Below are 23,692 nucleotides of genomic sequence, written 5' to 3'. Positions count from 1 at the left end.
TGTGGGTGGTGACCCACAGCTATACGAGCGTCCAGGAGGACGCTCTATAATTATGGAGGTGGGCCCTGATTCAGAGCGAGCGCTCTGGTCAGAGCGTCCGGCTCTGAATCAGGGCCTATATTCCCTACCACATGTACACACACACATACACACTAGGGTAAATTTTTCTTGTCAGAATCCATTTAACTTATCAGTATGTTTTTAGATTGTGGGAGGAAACTCACGCAAACACGGGGAGAACATGCAAACTCCACACATATAGGACCCTGGTGGGAATCCAACCGTGTACCTCAGTGCTCCATATCCGGACGCATTTAGGGAATTTAGCAAGCTGTGCATGTGCCGCACCATGCGGCTCATGCACAGAGGCTCCGTGGGCACGAACAGGTCTTTGAGTGTCCGCGAAATGGGCCTTTCTGGGTGGCAACAGTGTTGCTACCTTGCAACGCACACAAGACATCTATTTTGCGCGAGTGACGTGGGCATGTAGCCAAAATTCCATGCTATTCTGAGGCGTGCGGGTGAAAAAAGGATGCCTGTTTTAATGGATCTTTTACACCCAGCATGGGGCAAGTGTGCGATAACAATGATGAGCGGCGATAACAATGATGGTGGCTGGCGGCTGCGGACTGAAAAACAGTGGGCGATGCAGTTATACGTCAAAGCCGTACAGACAATTGTATTAACATAAAGTAGTGTAAGTATCTTGACAAAAGTCCCAGTGAGGACTGAAACTTTGATTCGCTCTATGGCTTTTTTTTTTTTTTTAAACCAATAAAGGATCTTGCTGCTGTATAGAAAAGTCTGGTGAGTGCAATTTATATTGGAAATATGTTTTGGAGTTTGGATACTCTGCTTTAATTGCTACCCCAGCACTAATCTTTATTTGTGTTAGGCCACAATAAAAACTTGAAGATTTTTCTACAAGCCTGGGGGGTATATTTACAAAGGTTCGATTTTGCTTTCTGTTCGATTTGCCATTCGATTTTGGTTCGATTTTCTTAGAGGGGATTTACTAAAGGCCAAATCGAATGTTAAATCGAACAGAAAAATGAAATTCTTTCAAAATCGAACTTCTGAAAAACATTGATGTTTTCCCATTGAAGAATATAGGATCCCTTCAATTACTAACATTTGATTTGCAAATCGAATTAAAAACTAACACAAAATCGAACTGCAAATCCCCAAATGAATAGAAGAGCTTCATGCTTTCGATTTCAGCATGAACAGTTCTATTTGACAGATTCATGCATACATCAGTGAGATGCATGCATGTATCTTTGTGTAAAAAGCTTGTTAAGTGTTAATTTCTAAACAAAAATGATGTGGGTTTTCCCCCTCAAAGCACAACCAGCCCTGGACTTTGCATAGCCTGTCCTGGTTGTGTAAATACAGGGGAAAAATTGCGTAGGGTTCCCCCTGTACTTAGCGCAACCAGCACCAGAAACTGAGCCAGTCCTGGTTCTGGAATTACAGGGGAAAAAAAGCGTGGGGTCCACCTGTAATTTCCTTAACCAGCACCGGACCCTTTCTAGCGGGGGGGGGGGTAAAGCCACAGCCATAGAAACCTCATCATTGGCCGAAACATTACCCCTGATTGCTAGTCAGCCCAGGCCAGGGATCCCTGGGGAGTCGGGGACCCCCCCCCCAATAAAGGGGTTCCCCCTCTCCAGGGCACCCCAGGCCCAGGCTGATAGCCCGAGGCTATTCCCGGCACCCGTGGGTGGTAGGTGCCAGGTTGATAGTGTAATAGTGTAGTGTAAAATTAGAAGTGTCAACATTGTCTTTACCAGTACTACTGCAGGTCCCAGCAAGCCTCCCCAGCCTGCTGGTACTTGGAGAACCACAAGTACCAGCATGCGGGACATTGTTAAAAGAAAGACAAGACACACACACTGTGACAGTATACATTTTATACACACATACTCAACTACAATACCTGGACATGTCCTCTTCTCCATGCATGCATCATCTGTCTTCTTAAAATAAAAAAAGGAAAAATACCGACCCACATACTCAGTACCATCCTCGAAGGATGGTACCAACCGAATGACGGACTCAGATGCGGCATTTACCTTTGAAGTGCCGTGGCTGAGCGTTCATTGGCTGAGAGATCAGCATCCGCCTCTCTCAGCCAATGAACGGCTCCCACCATTGCAGTTAATGGTGAGAACCGCAGGCTAACCTTTAGTAACCCTGCGGCTCTCACCATTGACTTCAATGGTGAGAGACGTTCATTGGCTTAGAGAGGCATAGACTGACCTCTCTCAGCCAATGAACGCTCAACCACTTCAAAGGGAAATGCCGCGTCTGAGCCAGTCATTCATGAGGTACCATCCTTCGAGGATGGTCCTGAGTACGTGGGTCGGTATTTTTGTTTTTTTTATTTTAAGAAGACAGAGGATGCCGACATGTCTCTCCAAGTACCAGCATGTGGGGGAGGCTTGCTGTGACCTGCAGTTCTACTGGTAAAGACGAAGTTGACACTTTTAAATTTACACTACACTTTTAGACTATCAACCCAGCGCCCACGGGTGCCGGGGATAGCCCCGGTCTGTCAGTCTAGGCCTGGGGTGCCCTTGAGAGAGGGACCACTTTATTGGGGGGGGGGTCTCCAACTCCCCAGGGATCCCCAGCATGGGCTGACTAGTGGTCAGGGGTAATGCTTTGGCCGTGGAAACCCAGTGATAGGGTTTCCCTGGCTGTGGCATTACCCCCCCCCCCACTAGAAATAGTCTGGTGCTGGTTATGGAAATTACAAGGGAACCCCACGCTTTTTTCCCCCTGTAATTCCAGAACCAGGACCGTCTCAGAGCCTGGTGCTTGTTGCGCTAAGTACAGTGGAACCCTACGCAATTGTTCCCCTGTATTTATACAATAAAGACAGGCTATGCAAACTCCGGGGCTGGTTGTGCTTTGAGGGGGGAAACCCACGTCATTTTTTTTTTTTTAATTATATTTTTTAGAAATTAACACTTAACAAGCATTTTACACTAAGATACATGCGCATGCATCTCACTGATGTATGCATGCATCTGTGTCAAATAGAACTGCTCATGCTGAATATGAAAGCATGAAGCAGGTCTATTCATTTGGGGATTTGAAATTCATTTTGGAGTGGGATTTGGTGTTTGATTTGTACATGAACATGCAAAATCTAACATCAAATCCCTTCTTAAACTAAAACAAGATTGAATTTGATTTGAAAATCGAATGCAAAATAGAATCTTAGCAAATTTGAGACTTGCAAAGGAATTTTGCTGTTCGATTTCAATTCGATCTCAAGAGATTTAAGATATTAATAAAAATTTCAAATTGAACTTTAGTAAATTTACCCCCTGAGGAGCGTTCCCCTCATTTGTTCTATACCGTGGGCCTGGGATCATTACCCTAGCTCTTATTGTGCTGCACCCCAGTGAGCTATGACCAGCAATATTACTGATAGGTGCAAATCTAAAACAAACCAATCACAATTGCTTACATTGTTTAACTTGCTCTAATCACATAAAAGCTAATTTCTGATTGGATGCTACAGACTTAGCTCAAATTTGTATCTTTAAGCTATTTTACTAAAGAATGCATTTATTAATTAAATTAGAGAACACACTAGCTTCAAAACTAGTCCTGTCTTCGAACCACCTCCATGAAGTAGCTTTAACATCAGATAGTAATAATTACCCCATGTTCTTTTAACCCTCAGGCTGTGCTTTTTATTTAAAAATGAATAAATGATGGATGAAGTTAGGGGGAAGGGAAGATGGGGCTATCTGCCTTCCAGGAAATGCATCCTGCTTTGAGTTTCTTTGCAGAATTTCTATCTACACCCAAAGCTTGACCAAAACTCTCCAATGGGGAGGGGTGAGCTGGGAGAAAAGAGGAAAGGGGGGTGGGAAGCACAGCAACAAAAAAAACAACCATTTCCTCTGCTCCGAGAGAGACAGTTAGGAAACAAATTAACAGAATCCCATGCCAAAAATATATATATCCGTAAAACAAAAACTTCCTATCAGCTGCTACCTCCCCAGCCCCTGTGACTCGCATCCCTCGCACACACACACACACACACACACACTGTTGAGCTCTGTGCATCCATCCTCTAAGAGCTGCAAGGACAAAGAGGGATTTCTGATCCTCAAATTCACTTTCACCCTTGAAATCTGCAGAAGGCTTTTATATCCTTCTTTTACATATGGAAACTGTTGTACCTCTTAAGTGACTTTAACAGACGCCCACGTTGGTTGTGAGTGGACAGAAAGGGGCCACATCTGGAACACATCTATCTTCTTGGGGCGTGGGAAGAAGAGAATCTGATTTCCAGTGTTCGTGGGGGCTCTTAGTTCGGTGGGGTCCAGGCGGGAATGCTGTTGCATCTCCGAGTCCAGGAGGTGGGGGTTGCTTTGCAGGAGTGTGGATAGAGTGGAGACAAAAACTTGGTGGATTCCATACTTTGCATCTGCCTTTCATGGGACTTCCAAGCCAGCCTGCCTGGCTGTGCCATTTCTGGGGGGCTCTCACCTCTCAAAATGAGTGGGGATGTCCTCTAGCAGCTCCTGACCCTGTGCAGCACAGCAGGGCTCATCCTGTTTAAGAGGTTTGGTGGCTACAGGCGATGGGCATGCAAAGACTAGTGGCAGCGGCTGTGGCGGTGGCATTGGTGTCCCTTATTCTTAACAATGTGGCTGCCTTCACGCCAAACTGGGTGTACCAAACAATGGAGGAAGGGCGTAAGCGCAGTGTTGGTCTCTGGAAGATGTGCCTGGCTGGAAGAGGGGTAGGCACCCGACCGGGACAGGGTGAGGAGAGGGTGTGCCAATCTATTGGCTGGGGATCTGAGCCATCTGGCTTACAAGAATCCCGGAACACAGTCAAGTGTAAGTATCTATGCAGCAGTATATACAGTATAATATATACCTGTAATGTCCGATACTCATATGTCTTCTAATCTGGATGACAATGGAGTCATTTATTCAAATAGATCTCAGGTAAGTGTGATTTATTATGTCCATAGTAAGTCAAATCTTATTATTAGCATTTCTTTATAAGGAGCCACAAATTTCTGCAGGGCCGTATAGGGCAAAGATACTAAATAGAGTAAACAATGTGGTAGATTAAGCTAGAGGTTCCCAAACGATGTCATCAAGGCACCACAACAGCTCAGGTTTTAGAGATATCCATGGTTGAGCACAGGTGGTAAAATCAAATTGACTGAGGTACTAATTAAGTCACTTGTGCTTAAGCATGTATATATGCTTAAAACCTGGACTGTTATAGTGCCTTGCAGACGAAGTGTGGGAGCCTCTGGATTAACCTACGTACATAATAACATGCGCAGGCATAGTTACAGTATAGTGTTACCAATTGGCAAAGTTACTAGATATTAGGGGAGGAAAGAAACAAGAGGATGGAGGGCCCTGCTCATGAGAGCTTACATTCTAAAATTCTGTCTTCAGATATGTTGTACTTAATGTCACTATTAGCTGGGGTCAGACAGGATGCATCACCCTCTTGTTCTCCTCATTAGCAGAGCCTCTCCATAGGCTGACTTTAATGTGTGCTGGACCAGTGCTGCTTCGGAAACAATAATAAGTTCCATTCTCTATTTCATGATTAAGTCATTAATAAAGATCAACTTTCTAATGATCCAGATTGCATAAATGTAACAGGGAAGCTATTTGCAGACCAAGCAAATCATTTTAACCAATGCAGCTCAGTTACAGCGATAGTATAAAACCAAGTGTTGGCTGATGTTCTCCAATAATTATATCTACTGAAAACCACACATGAGAGCACCAGCCACAATAAACAAATGACCTTATTAAGTCCCAGAGTCATACAGACAGTTTAACTCCTTGTGTAACCCTGGAAAATGTATTCAGTACAAAGTACACAGCATTGAGTACACCATCAGCACAGCGGAGGCATGCCTTATAGTCACTTTGGGACACATTGTACCGTTCTGATTTAATAATGTGTTTACAATTGGAAGTTGAATATTTTATTTTATTAAAGAAGACCTGTCAGGTCTAAGATTTTGGTGATACCCGCCAGCTAAGTGAGGGGACAAGTAAATTATTACATTCATCTTACATTTTAGTAAAGGGAACATAAAAAAAAATATATTTAAAATGTTAAATTACAAATACTCTATAAGCATTGTTTTGTAACACAGAAAGTAAGTATTGGGTCATCTTATTGTTTTTAGAATACTAAGTACTTCTACAATGGAGATATAAAAATATTCAATTAAATGGTAGAAAAGTTGGGTCATGCCATCTGCAAAACAATCTAAAGTGGCATAGGAATCCATTTTTGAATCCTTAACCAAATTCTTCCTTAATAAAAAGTCCTGGAAACATACACTTTTCCACACACTGAGAACAATGTTCAACCAACCCCTCCCAGGTGCTTTCTGGATAGAAAAACACTAAACCAATTGTTACACCATTAAAATAAACACTACTACGCATTATCTTATTAATATTGTATATAATGCACCCTTAAAAGCATATATTGGGGGGGGGCTGTGGGAGAAGCTGATGAATGCTCCGCGTGAAGGACTGTGTTAGGACACGTTCTGCGCCAATGCACAAGAATGGATGTGTCCTAAGAATGTAGTTATTACAGGGGAAACAAGAAAAATATAATGTAACAAGCATGACATAGGAACTTGGCATTCACTGAGAATTGTTTTTTTACCAATATTATCTCATGGTTATATTATAATATGTATTTTGACATTGTTATATGGAGGGACAATTCAATCTGTGTCAGACTTATCAGTATGTGTGACTGATAGTATATGAAGCTGAGCTGTCTGCTTGCCACTGTCCGTTATCTACCTAAATCAGCTATAAGGCTTTAGACCCAAGCATGGAAGGTAGATGAGATTTACGTGGTATGTTTACTAAAGTGCGTGTTTTTAGAACTGGAGATGTTGCCCAAAGCAACCAATCAGATTCTACTTAACATTTATCTCTACCCTTCTAGAAGATAATAGCTAGATTTTGATTAGTTGCTATGGGCAACCTCTCCACTTCTAAAAACCCGCACTTCAGTAAATATACCCCTACTAGTGGGTTAGACAGCGATATAATAGAATGCTCCAGCACCAGTTATTTCTGGTGCCTGCAGCAAATGTTTGCTTGGAATATATAGATTTCAGTTGTAAAAAAAATGAGATCCCCTGCCTAGGGATTATCAGGCCTGACTGATTGTATCATGTGGATTATGGGCCTTAACCCCTTCCTGTGACGTTGCCAGAGTACAGAGGGAGCTGCGATGTGATGCATGGAAATGGTTAAACAGAAAATGCAAGCACGCATTAGGTCACTAGTAATAAAACATTCATCATCCACTTTCCTTCCCCCTCTGCTGCTCCCCTAAAGGTCAAATACCACATGTAGAAAGCAGCCTGTTACACAGTGTACAGCTTGTTATATGATAGGGGGCTCTTCACAAGCCAGGTACTCCCATCCAGTTCAGTCTGTGAATGATCATTTTACAACTTTCGATCGTATCTTGTAACCTGTGTGACTGCTGTCTTGTGTGAACCTGCGAATATCAACCTGGCCTTCTGACATGACCTGATCTAGTAATCCTTTTACCATAATGCCAACCCACTTCATCCAGAGGACCGGAAACATTATATATTTCCAGGCCCCTGTGTGATCCTGAATGGGGCCCACATTGGCTTTGCAGAGACACATGAGACAAAAAAAAGTATTCATTGAATAATACACACTATCATGCATTATAACACTATCCCATATATTATCACACACTGTCATACATTATAAAACTATACCATACATTATCACACACCGTCATACATTATAACACTATCCTATACATTATCACACTATCCCAGACACACACTATCATACATTATAACACTATCCCATACATTATCACACACTATCATACATTATAACACTGTCCCAAACATTATCACACACGGTCATACATGATCACTGTATCCCATACATTATCACACTATTCCATACATTATCACACACTGTTATACATTATCACACTATCCCATACATTATCACACACTATCAGATTCACACACTATCATACATTACACCAACTAGAACACTATCCCATACATCACAGACACACATTATCACACTATCCCATACATTACCACAAATTATCACACACTATCCCACACATTATCACAGACACACACTATCATACATCACACACTAATCCCATACATTATTACACACTATCCCATACATTAACACACATTATCCCAACACATACATTATCACACACTAATCCCATACATTATCACACACTATCATACATTAATCCCATACATTATCACACCCTAATCCCATACATGATCACACACTATCCCATACATTATCACAAACTATCCCATACATTATCACACCCTAATCCCATACATTATCACACACTAATCCCATGCATTATCACACACTATCCCATACATTATCACATACTATCACATACATAATCACGACCTATCCCATACATAATCAAACACTATCCCATATAGTACATTATCACAAACTATAATATACATTAATCCCATACATTATCACACCCTAATCCCATACATTATCACACACTGGCCCTGATTCAGAGCTGGACGCTCTGATAGAGAGTTTGCTCTGAATCAGGGCCGGTCTTTTTTTTTTTTTTAGAACGGCCTCCAGGCCACTCGCATAGTTGTGAGTGACCAAGTCAAGACCATCGCGACCATCGGGCTTGCAACGAGACCCTTGTGGTAGGGTCTCGTGGCTGCAAGCCCCAGAGAGATTTAGTCTCTAACAGAGCCGAAATCTCTCCCACTGACATCACTCGTGATGTCAGTGGGGCCGCCCCCAAACGGAGGCGTTCACATGGGAACGCCTCCGTTTGGGCAGCCACTCCCCCGGCCCACCCACCAAAGGAGGCGAGCTGTCACTCAACATCGACAGCTCGCCCCCTTTGTTGCGAGACCCGGAGTGACGGAGTGCCCGTCGCTATCCGGGTCTCGCACATGCGCACAACGGAGCCGGCTCCGTCGTGCGCATGCGCACTGGTCCACCATTGACCCGGTTGCGAGCGCATAGCGCTTGCGACCGGGTCTGAATCAGGCCCACTATCCCAAACAGTAATACACCCTAAACCCATACATTATCACACACTAATCCCATGCATTATCACACACTATCCCATACATTATCACATACTATCATATACATAATCACGTACTATCCCATACATAATCACATACTATCCCATACATAATCACACACTATCCCATACATAATCACATACTAATCCCATACATTATCACACATTAATCCCATAAATTATCAAAAACTAATCCCATTCATTATCACACAGGAATCGGTATGTAATGCCAGCTATCGGGATGCCTACTGTCAAAATACAGGGGTCGGGTAAGTATATTTACCCTCCCCCCTTCTACCCCTAACCCTCCCCGTTAGTGCCTAAACCTAAATCTCCCCCCTTCGTGCCTAACTCTAACCTCCCCCCAAAAAAAACCTAACGCTAACCTCGCTAACCCTCCACGGCTAACAGCACCCCAGATTTACCTCGTTCGGGCTGATGTCCTTCTTGATTCCGGCATCGGGATTAAGATAGGTGTCGGTATTTCGGAGCCTATCTTAAATCCCTTGTCGGGCTTTCCCCGACGGGATTTAGACCAGCGGCATCACGTCCGCCAGTCTCATAACTACATCCCATCACACACCAATCCCATACATTATCACACACTATCATGCATTAATCCCATACATTACCAATTATCACACACTATCCCATACATTATCACACACTAATCCCATTTTCACATACATTGTCACACAATAATCCCATACATTATCACACTATCATACATTATCACACACTAATAGCAAACATTATCACACACTAATCCCATACATCACACACTAATTCAATACATTATCACACACTAATCCCATACATTATCACACACTAATCCCATACATTATCACAAACTATCATAAATGAATCCCATACATTATCACACACTAATCCAATACATTATCATTCATTAATCCCATACATTATCACACACTAATCCAAAACATTATCATACATTAATCCCATACATTATCAATTATCACACACTATCCCATACGTTATCACACACTAATCCCATTATCACATACATTGTCACACAATAATCCCACACATTATCACACTATCATACATTATCACACACTAATAGCAAACATTATCACACACTAATCCCATACATTATCACGCACTAATCCAAAACATTATCATACATTAATCCCATACATTATCAATTATCACACACTATCCCATACATTATCACACACTAATCCCATTATCACATACTATCCCATACATTATCACACACTACCATGAAAGACAACTATATCTCCACCTGTCTGTAACCTCTCCCTAGAACTTCTGCTCATTCCTGTATGTCCTCTCTATATTTCTGATATGGTCCCCTTCCCTATGACTGTGTCCACTCCTATGAAATCTCTTACAACTTGTATCATTTATGCGTTGCATCTTTGCTGTAAAATACAACTTGTGCTCACCGGGTGTTTATAAAAAGGTTTAAAGTGGCCATGTTAGGAACCATTTCACTCTACCCAAGTACTGAGCAAGAGAACTACTATTCAATTAGGCCAAAATGGACAAGAAACAGTCACTAGTGCTTGGGCTGAACAGGGCCAGATCATTTCTGAACCAAATGGGTACTTAACCCCCTATTGTACCTCAGCACACTGAATAATACCTGCAACAATATATGAAGACTATATGGTCATAGAAATTCAGAGATATTAGTTGCATGCATTTGCAAACACATGGGAGGCTGCTGGGCCACGTCACGGCTTCTCTGTTACCAGCAGTCCCTAACACTAAGGGGTTCACGTCCGGGACGCAGTGCACCCCAAAAAACGTCCAGCCCAGGACCCCCCCAGGGCATCACACGAAAATGGAAAAAGAGTGACAGTGCAGTGCAAAGTATAGCTGTGTGTGAGTAATCATTAAGTGTGGAATGAAGGAGCCAGCATTAGTAGGGCATGCTGGTTCTAGTAGTGCTAGTTGGAGTTCCCAGGGGTGACTCCCAGGTAAGCTGGCTCTCAATTTGGATGCATTTATGTATGTGCCTTTATCATGAGGCCTTACATTTGACAAAATTATATATGTGCCTTTATCATGAGGCCTTATAATTGGGATATTTTACATTTGGGGTGAGCGTTTGGGCGTAGGGCCCCCGGGACTGGTCTGGTTGGGCCTCCTCAGGCATCACCACTTAATACACATAGTTGCTTTTCACATCACCTTTTATGTTTGTTTATTATTCATGTATTTTTTCACATATATTTTAACCTCTCATTCCACACTTAATGATTACTCACACACAGCTATACTTTGCACTGCACTGTCACTCTTTTTCCATTTTTGTGTGATGCCCTGGGGGGGTCCTGGGCTGGACGTTTTTTGGGGTGCACTGCGTCCCGGACGTGAACCCCTTAGTGTTAGGGACTGCTGGTAACAGAGAAGCCGTGACGTGGCCCAGCAGCCTCCCATGTGTTTGCAAATGCATGCAACTAATATCTCTGAATTTCTATGACCATATAGTCTTCATATATTGTTGCAGGTATTATTCAGTGTGCTGAGGTACAATAGGGGGTTAAATCCCCCTCCTTTCTCTACTTAGTATGACCCCTCCCTTTCATGCACCTGATTAGTACTGCTAGATTGATTGAGCAGCTGCCATTTTTGTTTGTTTGTTATGAGTTGCATGAAGGAGCCAGCATTAGTAGGGCATGCTGGTTCTAGTAGTGCTAGTTGGAGTTCCCAGGGGTGACTCCCAGGTAAGCTGGCTCTCAATTTGGATGCATTTATGTATGTGCCTTTATCATGAGGCCTTACATTTGACAAAATTATATATGTGCCTTTATCATGAGGCCTTATAATTGGGATATTTTACATTTGGGGTGAGCGTTTGGGCGTAGGGCCCCCGGGACTGGTCTGGTTGGGCCTCCTCAGGCATCACCACTTAATACACATAGTTGCTTTTCACATCACCTTTTATGTTTGTTTATTATTCATGTATTTTTTCACATATATTTTAACCTCTCATTCCACACTTAATGATTACTCACACACAGCTATACTTTGCACTGCACTGTCACTCTTTTTCCATTTTCGTGTGATGCCCTGGGGGGGTCCTGGGCTGGACGTTTTTTGGGGTGCACTGCGTCCCGGACGTGAACCCCTTAGTGTTAGGGACTGCTGGTAACAGAGAAGCCGTGACGTGGCCCAGCAGCCTCCCATGTGTTTGCAAATGCATGCAACTAATATCTCTGAATTTCTATGACCATATAGTCTTCATATATTGTTGCAGGTATTATTCAGTGTGCTGAGGTACAATAGGGGGTTAAATCCCCCTCCTTTCTCTACTTAGTATGACCCCTCCCTTTCATGCACCTGATTAGTACTGCTAGATTGATTGAGCAGCTGCCATTTTTGTTTGTTTGTTATGAGTTGCATGAAGGAGCCAGCATTAGTAGGGCATGCTGGTTCTAGTAGTGCTAGTTGGAGTTCCCAGGGGTGACTCCCAGGTAAGCTGGCTCTCAATTTGGATGCATTTATGTATGTGCCTTTATCATGAGGCCTTACATTTGACAAAATTATATATGTGCCTTTATCATGAGGCCTTATAATTGGGATATTTTACATTTGGGGTGAGCGTTTGGGCGTAGGGCCCCCGGGACTGGTCTGGTTGGGCCTCCTCAGGCATCACCACTTAATACACATAGTTGCTTTTCACATCACCTTTTATGTTTGTTTATTATTCATGTATTTTTTCACATATATTTTAACCTCTCATTCCACACTTAATGATTACTCACACACAGCTATACTTTGCACTGCACTGTCACTCTTTTTCCATTTTCTTGTGATGCCCTGGGGGGGTCCTGGGCTGGACGTTTTTTGGGGTGCACTGCGTCCCGGACGTGAACCCCTTAGTGTTAGGGACTGCTGGTAACAGAGAAGCCGTGACGTGGCCCAGCAGCCTCCCATGTGTTTGCAAATGCATGCAACTAATATCTCTGAATTTCTATGACCATATAGTCTTCATATATTGTTGCAGGTATTATTCAGTGTGCTGAGGTACAATAGGGGGTTAAATCCCCCTCCTTTCTCTACTTAGTATGACCCCTCCCTTTCATGCACCTGATTAGTACTGCTAGATTGATTGAGCAGCTGCCATTTTTGTTTGTTTCCAAATGGGTACTTATCAGTAAGATCTGAAAATGAATGCATACGCAGGCTGACAGAGGTCCCCTTTCCACCTTATATATGGACATATCCAATCAGTACATTATTACCAGTTATTTATATAGCGCAAGCATATTACACACCCAGTGGAGCTTACAATCTATATTGCCTATGACATGGACACATATACATTACGATGAGTTCATTCCTTTATCAGGAGCCAGTTACCTACCAGTATGGTGTTGGAGTGCGGGAGGAAACCACAAAACTTGTAGAAAATCCACACAAACATGGGGCAAACATTTTCACTCTTATTTCTGTATCTTACTGTAATTTATGTACCTATTGTGACCTTACATTTTGCTGTTTGTACTGTGCCTTTAAATGATGATGTCATGCTACAGTAAAGAAGCATGCTGCTGTTACTGGAGTAGTCTGCCAATAGCTCACAGAGAACTTCAGTACAGTCCTATTGTAGAACAATGGGTGGCATTGGGATTCTGAGTGGCCCGCAATGCCGATGTTCACATTATTATTTGCAACTGCGTATGAGCAAAACTTTCTATAAACCCCCTACAGCGCATGTGTTACACAGCGTGTACACACAAAGGTGCTTCTGCAATCAATTCAGATAGTATCAGGTAGGTGTCGGAAACGTGATGGGCGTTGGCTAGTACTGCACGCAATTAATGATCCGTTCAGTGGGTGTATTATGGGAGTGTTGCGGGCTTGTCCATGCAAGCGGCTACATTCACAGATGCACGGCCGTAAGTATAGGACACCATGATAAGACACTGCCCCTGCCATAGGGATGGTGCTAGTTTTGAAGGTGCAACCGATGGTAGCGTATAAGAACGCACCAATCCGTATTACAGTGAGCACGGTGCTAAGAGTGGGCGTCTCAGGCCTTGCACATTCGGCCGCACGGATGTACACAAGGGAAGACGTTTGTAGGCCGTTTACATAAACTCACAGACGGGTGGCCGCCAATACACGCTGTTCCTGCGTCCACTTTTGTGCGATACTTAGACTCAGGCACAAAATATGGCACGTGGCTCCCCCTCTATTTACTTAATGGAGGGGGCATGGGTTTTTAGGATATATAGTAACGTTTTCTACACTTTACTTTCTGTTAATTGCGAGGTTTATGTAACAAGCAGTGAAAATACTGGAGAGATGGACCAGAGGAGACGTTGCCCATAGCAACTAATCAGCTTCTACCAATCATTTCATAGAATGTACTTTATACAACCTCAAAGCTGATTGGTTGTTATGGGCAACTTTTCACTGCTTAATATGTTAACCCCTATATTACCTAGAACTAGCTCCAAGTTCTTTAGTCTAATATAAATATACTATTAAATATATATATATATATATATATAACTGGTATAGTGACATGTTGTATCTTGGTTTGTCTCCCTCCCAGTACAGTTTGACATGATGAGGGCATGCAATTTGATTGCCACGGTAGCCCTGACTGCTGGACAGCTCATTTTCCTCCTGGGTCTCATGGAGCTGCCGATTATTTCCCAGGATTCTCAGTGGTGGGAAGAAGCCATAGCTGCTGTATTTCAACTTGCAAGTAAGTGCGACTCATGACACAAAACACTTCTCTCTTCAGACTGTCCACATGTACACTATTGTGAGGCTAAACACTCATGTACACTATTGTGAGGTTACACACTCATGTACACTATTGTGAGGTTACACACTCATGTACACTAATGTGAGGCTACACACTCAAGTACACTAATGTGTAGCAGCATGTCCCTCCGTCAGTGATTCAAACACATTAATCCTGTTATATTTGGCTCGTCTAAGAGCAGCTGGATGTCAGTCACTCTTTGCTGGCGTTTCCAAACAGCCAGAAAAAGTCCAACCTGCCCTCTACATTATCTCCTAAGTCACCAGTCTCAGTTGTTGTGAGAGACAAGTTCCTGCGCTACCTGTGAAACATTATGCTGTAAACTAAATCATAAAGACATGAGGATTGGGGCAGTGCTGCCAGGATGTGCGGAGGAAAACAAAGACCTCTGGCACATATGTATAAGCAATGGAAAATTGCGTAGTTGTCTGATCATCAAACAACAGGACTGCAATGTGGCCACAGTAGAAACACTACGAGCAGACAGACAATGACATGACACATCAACAGACAACCAAATACACTAAGGACACAAATAAATCAATCCGATTACCAACAAAGGATGCAAGTTGCCGTTACCACGGCGTTAAACCTGCAGCAACGGCACCACATCTCGCACCCCACTCCAAGCCCGAATTTGCCCATTTTTGCTCACAGCCCTATTGGGGTGCGAACGTTTTTGAGCAAGTTCAGGTTGCCATAAAGTATGGCTGTTGTCACGCTCACTCATACTCGTGGTGTTTACGCGGGTAACTGGATTGACCCAAAAAAAACTCCATGACAAGACAAATATGTATCTTGGTGCCGTTCATGAAAGAAACGTCAGCATGTGTAACACAAGTCTTCAATGGCACCATGAACTTGTATGGATATAGATGCATGGTGATAGATCATAAATCCAATCCCTTACTATTCTCTAGAAGACAATAGGTATATTAGTTGATGGGGATTGGAAAGGTCTCCCGAGATTGTATATCCACCAGTAGGTCAGACTTAGGGCCTGGTTCTGAGTTGGCTTAAGGGAAATGCTGGTACAGATGTATCATGCCCCAAATCAGGCCATAAATGTCTCAGTGAAGGAAAGTGCTCCATGCACACAAGTGAGCCTATTATCTGTGCTGCCTCACCTGTGGGGGTTCTAGAACCACCTGCATAGGACACAATTTTAATACAAGCAGAGAAGATGAAGCCTGGTGAGTGCAAATATCTACATAAGGATTATGTTCACTGCAAGTGGTGTCTGCATCTTAGCACTTGGAGTAAAGTTGCTCATTTAAAGTAATCTGCCCTCACTGTTTTGTCTTTTTCAATTTCTGTACTTTGCCGTTTTATCATGTACATACACATCCACAGTCTTCTTACCAATGACCCCGAATCCTTCACTAACCTTTCACCAAAATCTCCCCGAACTATTATTATGATAGGGGGGTAGCAGCAGGCCCTGTGATAGGAATGTCCCTTGGATACACTGCATGCCAACCACTTAGGCCTCTCTAGATCATGCAAAGAAACATTCCTATCCTCCATTCAACCAATAAATGTATGTGTTGTTCTTGAATGATTACCAGCATTAACGTGATCATTAGAAGAAATATGCACATAAGACATGAGGCCACGGCCAAATGACATATCTGTCCTGCAGTTGATGAGGTCAGTGATATTAAATCCATGAACACCTGCAGTATTAGCACAGGTCCAGTCATTTGTGCCGTTATACAAGTAGTTTCCATTATCGCACTATGGCACGCACCGGGACTACCCCTTTAATCTACTTCCTCAACAGTTTCTCTGTCCAAATCCCCCCTCTCCATTTTCATGTCCAAGCTTTCAAGGCCCAGTTTGCATAACAGGTAGTAACAGGCATTTCCTCCTCCTGTATGGGGACATCCTGGCGCCCTCCAGTCTCTGTCCCTCAGCCCAACATTCACAGCAGCCTGCAGCACAGAAAGAGGAAGCTAGGGGCAGGCTAAATATAGCCGCGGGGAGCGTGCATGCCGCTGTGTGCCATGGGAGACTAAATAACAACACAGAGTGTTTCCTTCCCAATCCAAACATGCAGAGCGACAGAGGCCAAGCTGAGAGTATGGAGTGCTGCTGATGTGTACTGCTGCTGTGGTGGCATTTGTAGAACATAACAAGCCAATATAATGCCCACTATATGCAGTGTGCTGCTACAATGCATCCTTCATCATGTGCCCTCTGGTATTTATCTTTGGTTCTGCCCATCTAGTTGGCACTGCTACACTGCTGGAGAGTAGTTACATGAATCCCTCACACAATACCTGAATGTCGGAGTCCCTCTTATGTGACATTAGGCCTCTGCCACACCCAGTACAGTAAGTATAATGCTGGCACGTTGATACAAAATGACACCGGCAAGGGTAGCAGTGAAATGACATGGTAGAAATGAGGGTCCTGACATTGCCACGTTGTATGCAAATCGGCCACAAATGCTCCTACATTGCGTCTGTGAAAATAAATGCACATTTTCTCACGTACGTAGACTCTCCCTATGGCCAGACCGCCCCATCTGTACACTTATTTTACAGGCGTCATCTTCATCATCATCAGGGAGAACTTGCACCACCCTTTAATACGTGTAAATGATACGCCTAGAAATGGGAGTAGTTACACTTCTGTCCAACTCTGCATGGCCCGCAGCTGCATCGGCAAGCCCTCACTGAACACTGCCTATGTCAAGTCGCCCCATTACTGTCTAGTTACCCCTACTTAGGGCGGTATTCAATTAGTTTCGTACCTGCGATAAAGTTCCGCCTGCCGGACTTTTCGCCTACATCGCGTCTTTTGGCCACGGAAATGTATTTTGCACATCCCCGCTATTCGCCATATTCAATTCCAAAAGACGCGAAAACGGAGACACGCGAAGTCAGGACAGGCGGAAAGTGGTGTCAGAATCCAGGAAATCAGCCTGAACCCCCCAAAAAGATGCAGAAACATTGGGGATCAATTTTGTGCCCGATTAGTCCCAATAAAACTGTTTGGGGTACTTAAGTTGGTACAATAGCCTCTAATTAGCGTCTTTGCACAAGTGGTAAAGAATGGCATAAAGCAGTATTTTTCGGGAGCAAATAAGTAGCCCTGGCAGACTTGGGGGACCTGAAAATGGGTGTAAGCATCTTTAAATGTCTCTAAAGTGAAGTTTTAATGAAAGTGAAATTCCTCCGTCATAAAAGCAACTGCAACCCCAAAAACACTTGGCCCCTTCTTAGAGCACCCCCAGAAACTGATTTCACTAGTTTTTGAATTTGTTCCCGCACTTTGTGCTTTTTCATCCCCAAAATGAAAGTACGTTTTTGGGGTGTTTGGGGAAGTTTTTTCCTGGAATTTTTTGACACAGTTGTCCTTTGGGGGCTGTCCCAAGGGTGCTGAGTGGTTTCCCCACCTTCCCACCCCAAAATAAAAATGTTACACTTCTTTTCTCCTTCTATTCAGAGGCAAATCTTTTTCGCCTATTACATTGCATTGACTTTCCGCGTACGTGAAAAGCGGATGGAATTGAATATAGAGATAAGTTTCCAACAGGTGGATCTCGGCTTTTCGCTTCTAATTGCATACGGCCCTTAGCCGTAAAGAGATGCAGATGATATATGTACAACCAAGCATCACTTGTTACCGTGGAATGCGCAGTGCGAGAACAATCCAAGAAATGAAAGAACGTTCTGCTTTGCATTGGCTCCATTAATCAGGTCCTCCTCTGTAGGCCCCCTACAGAGGAGGACTCCCTACACAGAAGTGAGGATTAGCAGTTAAGGATAAAGGGGGAGATGTACTAAGCTCTGGAAAATGATAAAATGGAGTGATAAACTGACAGCCAATCAGCTCCTGTCATTTTTCAAGCACAGCCTGTAATATGACAGTTAGGAGCTGAGTGGCTGTCAGTTTATCACTCTCACTTTCCAGAGTTTAGTACATCTGCCCCAAAGTGTGAATATAAGCACTGACCATGCAACCTCTAGCCCCAAATAAATGAAAACATATACATTTCAGGACAACATGGAATTTTACAGGTTAAGATGTTATAGGCGATGGTCAGGGCTGTCATTAAACCACCTAGTACAGTCGAAGACAACTGAATGGTCCATCTAGTCTAGTCTGTCCATTATAATGTTGATTTTACCATTATTAATGGGGAGATGGTGCTCTTTGGGTTGGGTATGAAATACCAGCGGCCTAACTCGAACCACCCCGGGGGGTGCCTAACCCTAACCTACCCTCCAGTGGTGCCTAATCCTTAGCCCCCCTCCCCGCAGCTTAACCCTAACCCTCCCCGGGCGGGGGGTCCTAACCCTAACCTCCCTCCGGTGGTGCCTAGCCCCATCCCCACTTCCCGCAGCCTAACCCTAATTTCCCAACAGGGGACCCTAAAGCTAATTCCCCCATCCCTCAGCAGCATATACTTACCCGGATCCTTTGTTCGGGGTTCCGGCAGCCGGGTTGCTGACGCCGGTATCCTGGTCTCATTCATTTTTCCGGGCGGCGGGATTCCGGCATCGGTATTTTTACGGCCGGCATCCCGTCCGCCGGCATATGCACTTCATCCCTGCTCTTTAACTCAACTACCCCTAACAAACCACGTCTGCAGGTCTCCTCTCTGTGTGAAGTGTGGGGTTAATAACTCACCTGTTGGTGGTACCTAGGACCCTAGTTGAGAAACCAGTTTATAGCAGCTGGGAAGAGAACCCAATGATATTAGCACCGAGGCTTTGAAAGTTGTAAATATCTAACCACAGTGCATAATGTTGGAGGTTTCCAAATATTTTCAAAAAGTTTTCTAAACCCTTATTTTTTTTCATTAAACAATAACAAATCTACAGTATCCAGTTAAAGCTTTGGCGTTGCCAAACTCAGACACCTTAGGTAACCAGTCATAACCGATAATACAGTAATATGTTAAAAATGTCCCATATTGACTGACTTCAACCATGAACCTGAAAGACATACAAAATACAAATACAACTTGTCCCATTCTCTTGCAGGTTTCGTTCTGGTCATAGGACTGGTGACCTTTTACCGGATTGGACCCCACACAAATCTATCCTGGTCCTGTTACCTAGATATCGGTGCTTGCCTACTGGCAACTTTGGCAGCTGCTATCCTTATCTGGAACATCCTCCACAGGCGGGAGGATTGCATGGCCCCCCGAGTCATAGTCATCAGCCGTACGCTAACAGCTCGCTTCCGCAGAGGCCTAGACAATGATTATGTTGAGTCTCCCTGCTGATGACGGCATGTAGCATACAATATGAAAAGGCGGGACGTGCTATCCAGAGCAATCTAATATTCTCAAACATCAAAAACAATCAATGTCGTCAAGAGTAAAGTGTTATAAACCTATAAGTACCAAATGCATAATTGCATACAGACGTATCAGGTCAGTCAACCAAAGACTGTGGATCCCTCGCTATGTGGAAAGGATGCTTTGCTTATGTGGTTACCTGGAGAAATAGTGATCACTAAAGTACTAATATATAAACGGATCTACATCATTGGGCTTTTTTGGGATACAGATGATATCAATTGCTCTGCTAATGGTTGGCACCTGGAGATGCCCATATTCTCCTGGTCTTTCTCATGGTGGATTCTCTATCTGTATCATGAAGAGTTGATAAACTCCACCGAGTAACACCTTAAAGGCCACCCGCCTCGCAGCCTTTGAATATCTTTGTGATGAAAAACACAATTTAGCACTTTTCCTTTAAAAGTTATGGATGAACTGCAACAGCCAATAAAGCGACTCGCAAATCTCCATCTATGAAACAAGCTATAAGCAATCATTACTCCTGTCTTTCAGAACAGATGTAACATACTGGACCTGGGATCATTTGTCTATTATGCATTGGAGGGTCCAAATTTTAAAATTACCAATATATATTTATAATCTGTTAATGTATGAAAATAACCGATAACAATATATTTTAATTTTTGCTTTATTTATCACCTGTTTTTGTAAAGTTAAAATTAATAAATAAGGGAAAAAAACTTTTTTAAGGTTTGAGGGCTATTTTTTTGAGTGTTTTATGATATGCAGCTTTATGTTACTTGCACATACTGTGTAAATACTCTAACGAAAAATACAGGTAGAGTATGGGGGCCTTAGACAACCAATGAGCACCTGTCACACAGTGCATCGATTGCACCATCCACCTAACTGCAGTAATAATTCTAATGAATGGGCCGGGCTGGCGCTGTGTGACCCGGGAACGTCCCTGCAGCTCGATTACACTGTTTGTCCTTAAATCTAGTATCCTCCAGTTTACCAAATCTTCAGTCCTAATAATCAACCCTTCAACCTCCAGAACTCATTTCATGCCTTCTCCGTTTAGCACAATCTTCTGCAGGTTCTTAAAACAAAGAAAACCTATATTTTTTCCCCTTGACTCCACAGTTAAAGAGCACTTCCTAAGTGCTGTGCAAACATCTCTATGGAAGCAACTTGTTGCATTATACTATAGTTCCTTTTAGGCATCAGCCTCCTGCACAAACAATGTCCTAACAGAAGACATTTAAGGTCATTTCCCTTTAAATTCAATAACGCTGAAATCGTAATTCAAGAGACATCCGTAAAAATATGATCTGTGTGCTTTGTCTGTACCTTAATCCAGACTGCTCAGTAATCAGACCCCATACACAGGATTTTCACAGAAATATTAATATTATACAATAACGCAACTACATTGCCAATAATAATAACACAAGCTATATTGTGAATTTCCAAAATTAAAAAAAAACTATAATAAAATAATGTGTTGTCTGTCTAAAACTGACCATACACAAAACAAGTAACCAAAAGAAATAGATATATAGTGTGAAACAAAGCACAACTTAGTATAAAATTATATCAATCACTGTGTAAAGGGGCCCAAACTTCAATCGGCTCATAGCACGGATTCACTGACCCGTATCCATTTTCCCGAACTTGGTTTCTCCAACATGTTCCAAATCCCAAACTCGCCGATTCCGATCAGTTTTGGGTCGGAATGGGCGAATTGAGGATTGTCAACATGTTGGATTTTGCAGATTTTTTTACACCATCTAACAGGAAGACGGAGCACTGTGCCAATACATTGATGATATATGGGCACTACTCGAAGTGTGTTGCTATCAGCAGCGTTTCAAGTGAGGTGGGGGCCCCCGGGCTGGCGCATGCACTGAGCAGATTCTAGCACTGTGCCAGAGACTACTGCACATAAGCAAAGCCCAACAAAATGGCACCGGCACCATTTTCCAAGTGATTTCTGTGCTGCACAAATCTTTGAGAGAAAATGGCACCTGATTTCTGTGTGAAGTAAGTATAGTCTATGGGTGCAGAGTGTGTGAAGTGGGCCCCCCTGGACAGCACATACCCAGCACCCAGTGTACAGTACATACGCCCCATAGCTACAATCCTTATTTGTTATCCTGGTGGCTTAAGGATGCACAGACACAAGAATAAATACTGACTGATCAATAGCCACTTCAAGATAAACAAACTTAAATTTTCCTCACCAAAATTTTTTTTAGGCGAGTGAGAGACTTTATTTATTAATCAACAAGGTCAAATGGTCAACACCTTAATGGTCAACACATTTTTTTTATTTTAACTCTAACCCTCACAAATACCCTCACCCTAGTGCCTAGCCCTAATCTTCCTCCTAGTGCCTAACCCTAACCATCCCCTTCTGCAGCCTAACCCTAAAAATCATGAAAAACCACGTGTCAACCTTTTTTGTGTATTGACCTTTTGACTCTGTCGACCTAAGTCCATGTCAACCTTTTAACTGTCAACCATATGACCCTGTTCACCATTTGCTGGACGATCATCTGGTGTTGAAGAACTGACTGCCTATCTAGGCACTGTAGACATTCCATCCCGGCTGATTGAATAAGCGGATATGTCCAAATTGGCCTTTAACCCTAATCATCTGATCAATGAGATGCTGATCTAGAGTTCTGCCAATTCCCAGATGGCCAATGATTGGCCCTTGTTAAGGCCGGTACACACTAGACAATGTCTAGTGTGTACCGACCTTGTAAGCGACGGGACCCGGCGGGTGCCAGCATCGGTAAGTGCATACACACTTGACGAAGCGACGGCGAGGGCCATGCTGCATTCGGCAGCATGGCCCTCAACAATGATGACACCCGTCGGAGCTGCATGCAGGTCCGATGGGCGATGTCGTTGACGACGCACGGAAGCGCACATAGTCAGTGACATAGCAGGTACACACTAGACGATGTGCCCAATACGTTGTCTGATCCTGCTGGTTCGGACAACATATCGTCTAGTGCGTACCCAGCGTTAGTGTTTGTGGTTGTCAGTCTACCACACCGATTGGAAAATGTCTCCTATATGAGAGGGAAAGAGATTCCCATTAACCACTATGTGTGATGACGGCAGCCAGCATTGCTTAGGCTGACCTGGACGTCACACATACGACCGTGCCGCCCCGCACGGACCTTGCCCCGGCTGTAAAAGAGAACATCCATTCTGCACAAGTGTAGAACAGATCTCCTCCATTTCCACGGACCCCTAGACAGTGGATGCAGTGGTCTGTGACCGCCAACATAATTGACAGAATCGCATCCCAGAATGCCGTGCGAACTGTACTCTGGAGCACATGCGCCTGGGGATCACAGTGAGCCTGGGGATCAATTTAAGCTGATCTCTGCATGTGCAGAGATCAGCAGCAGCAGGGGGACTAATGATCCATTCCCCCTGCCCAACACTCCAGTGTGCTCTGCATGTGGGGGAGGAGGGGTGGGGTG

At 43.5% G+C, this 23,692-nt stretch overlaps 2 protein-coding genes across 3 annotated transcripts in view; one reads left to right on the top strand and one right to left on the bottom strand.

Moving 5' to 3' along the window:
- Positions 1-23,692, bottom strand: part of IFT140 (intraflagellar transport 140) — a 114,700-nt gene that overhangs the window by 36,563 nt on the left and 54,445 nt on the right. The gene's annotated exons all lie outside the window — the stretch shown is intronic.
- Positions 4,054-20,930, top strand: TMEM204 (transmembrane protein 204). Its single transcript, XM_088451901.1, has 3 exons — positions 4,054-4,871; positions 14,708-14,863; positions 19,924-20,930. The coding sequence occupies exons 1-3, from the start codon at positions 4,610-4,612 to the stop codon at positions 20,166-20,168; spliced, it is 663 nt and encodes a 220-aa protein (XP_088308027.1). The 5' UTR covers positions 4,054-4,609; the 3' UTR covers positions 20,169-20,930.

The sequence above is a fragment of the Taudactylus pleione genome, unplaced genomic scaffold (assembly GCF_031769625.1).
Source record: "Taudactylus pleione unplaced genomic scaffold, aTauple2 ptg000032l, whole genome shotgun sequence".
NCBI classification, from domain to species: Eukaryota; Metazoa; Chordata; class Amphibia; order Anura; family Myobatrachidae; genus Taudactylus; species Taudactylus pleione.
This window is presented reverse-complemented; position numbering and strand designations above follow the sequence as displayed.

Coding starts and splice junctions, on each gene's coding strand:
- TMEM204 (XM_088451901.1), top strand. CDS start 4,610: ATGGGCATGCAAAGACTAGTGGCAGCGGCTGTGGCGGTGGCATTGGTG. Junction 4,872..14,707: donor ATCCCGGAACACAGTCAAGT/GTAAGTATCTAT, acceptor TCTCCCTCCCAG/TACAGTTTGACATGATGAGG. Junction 14,864..19,923: donor TGCTGTATTTCAACTTGCAA/GTAAGTGCGACT, acceptor ATTCTCTTGCAG/GTTTCGTTCTGGTCATAGGA.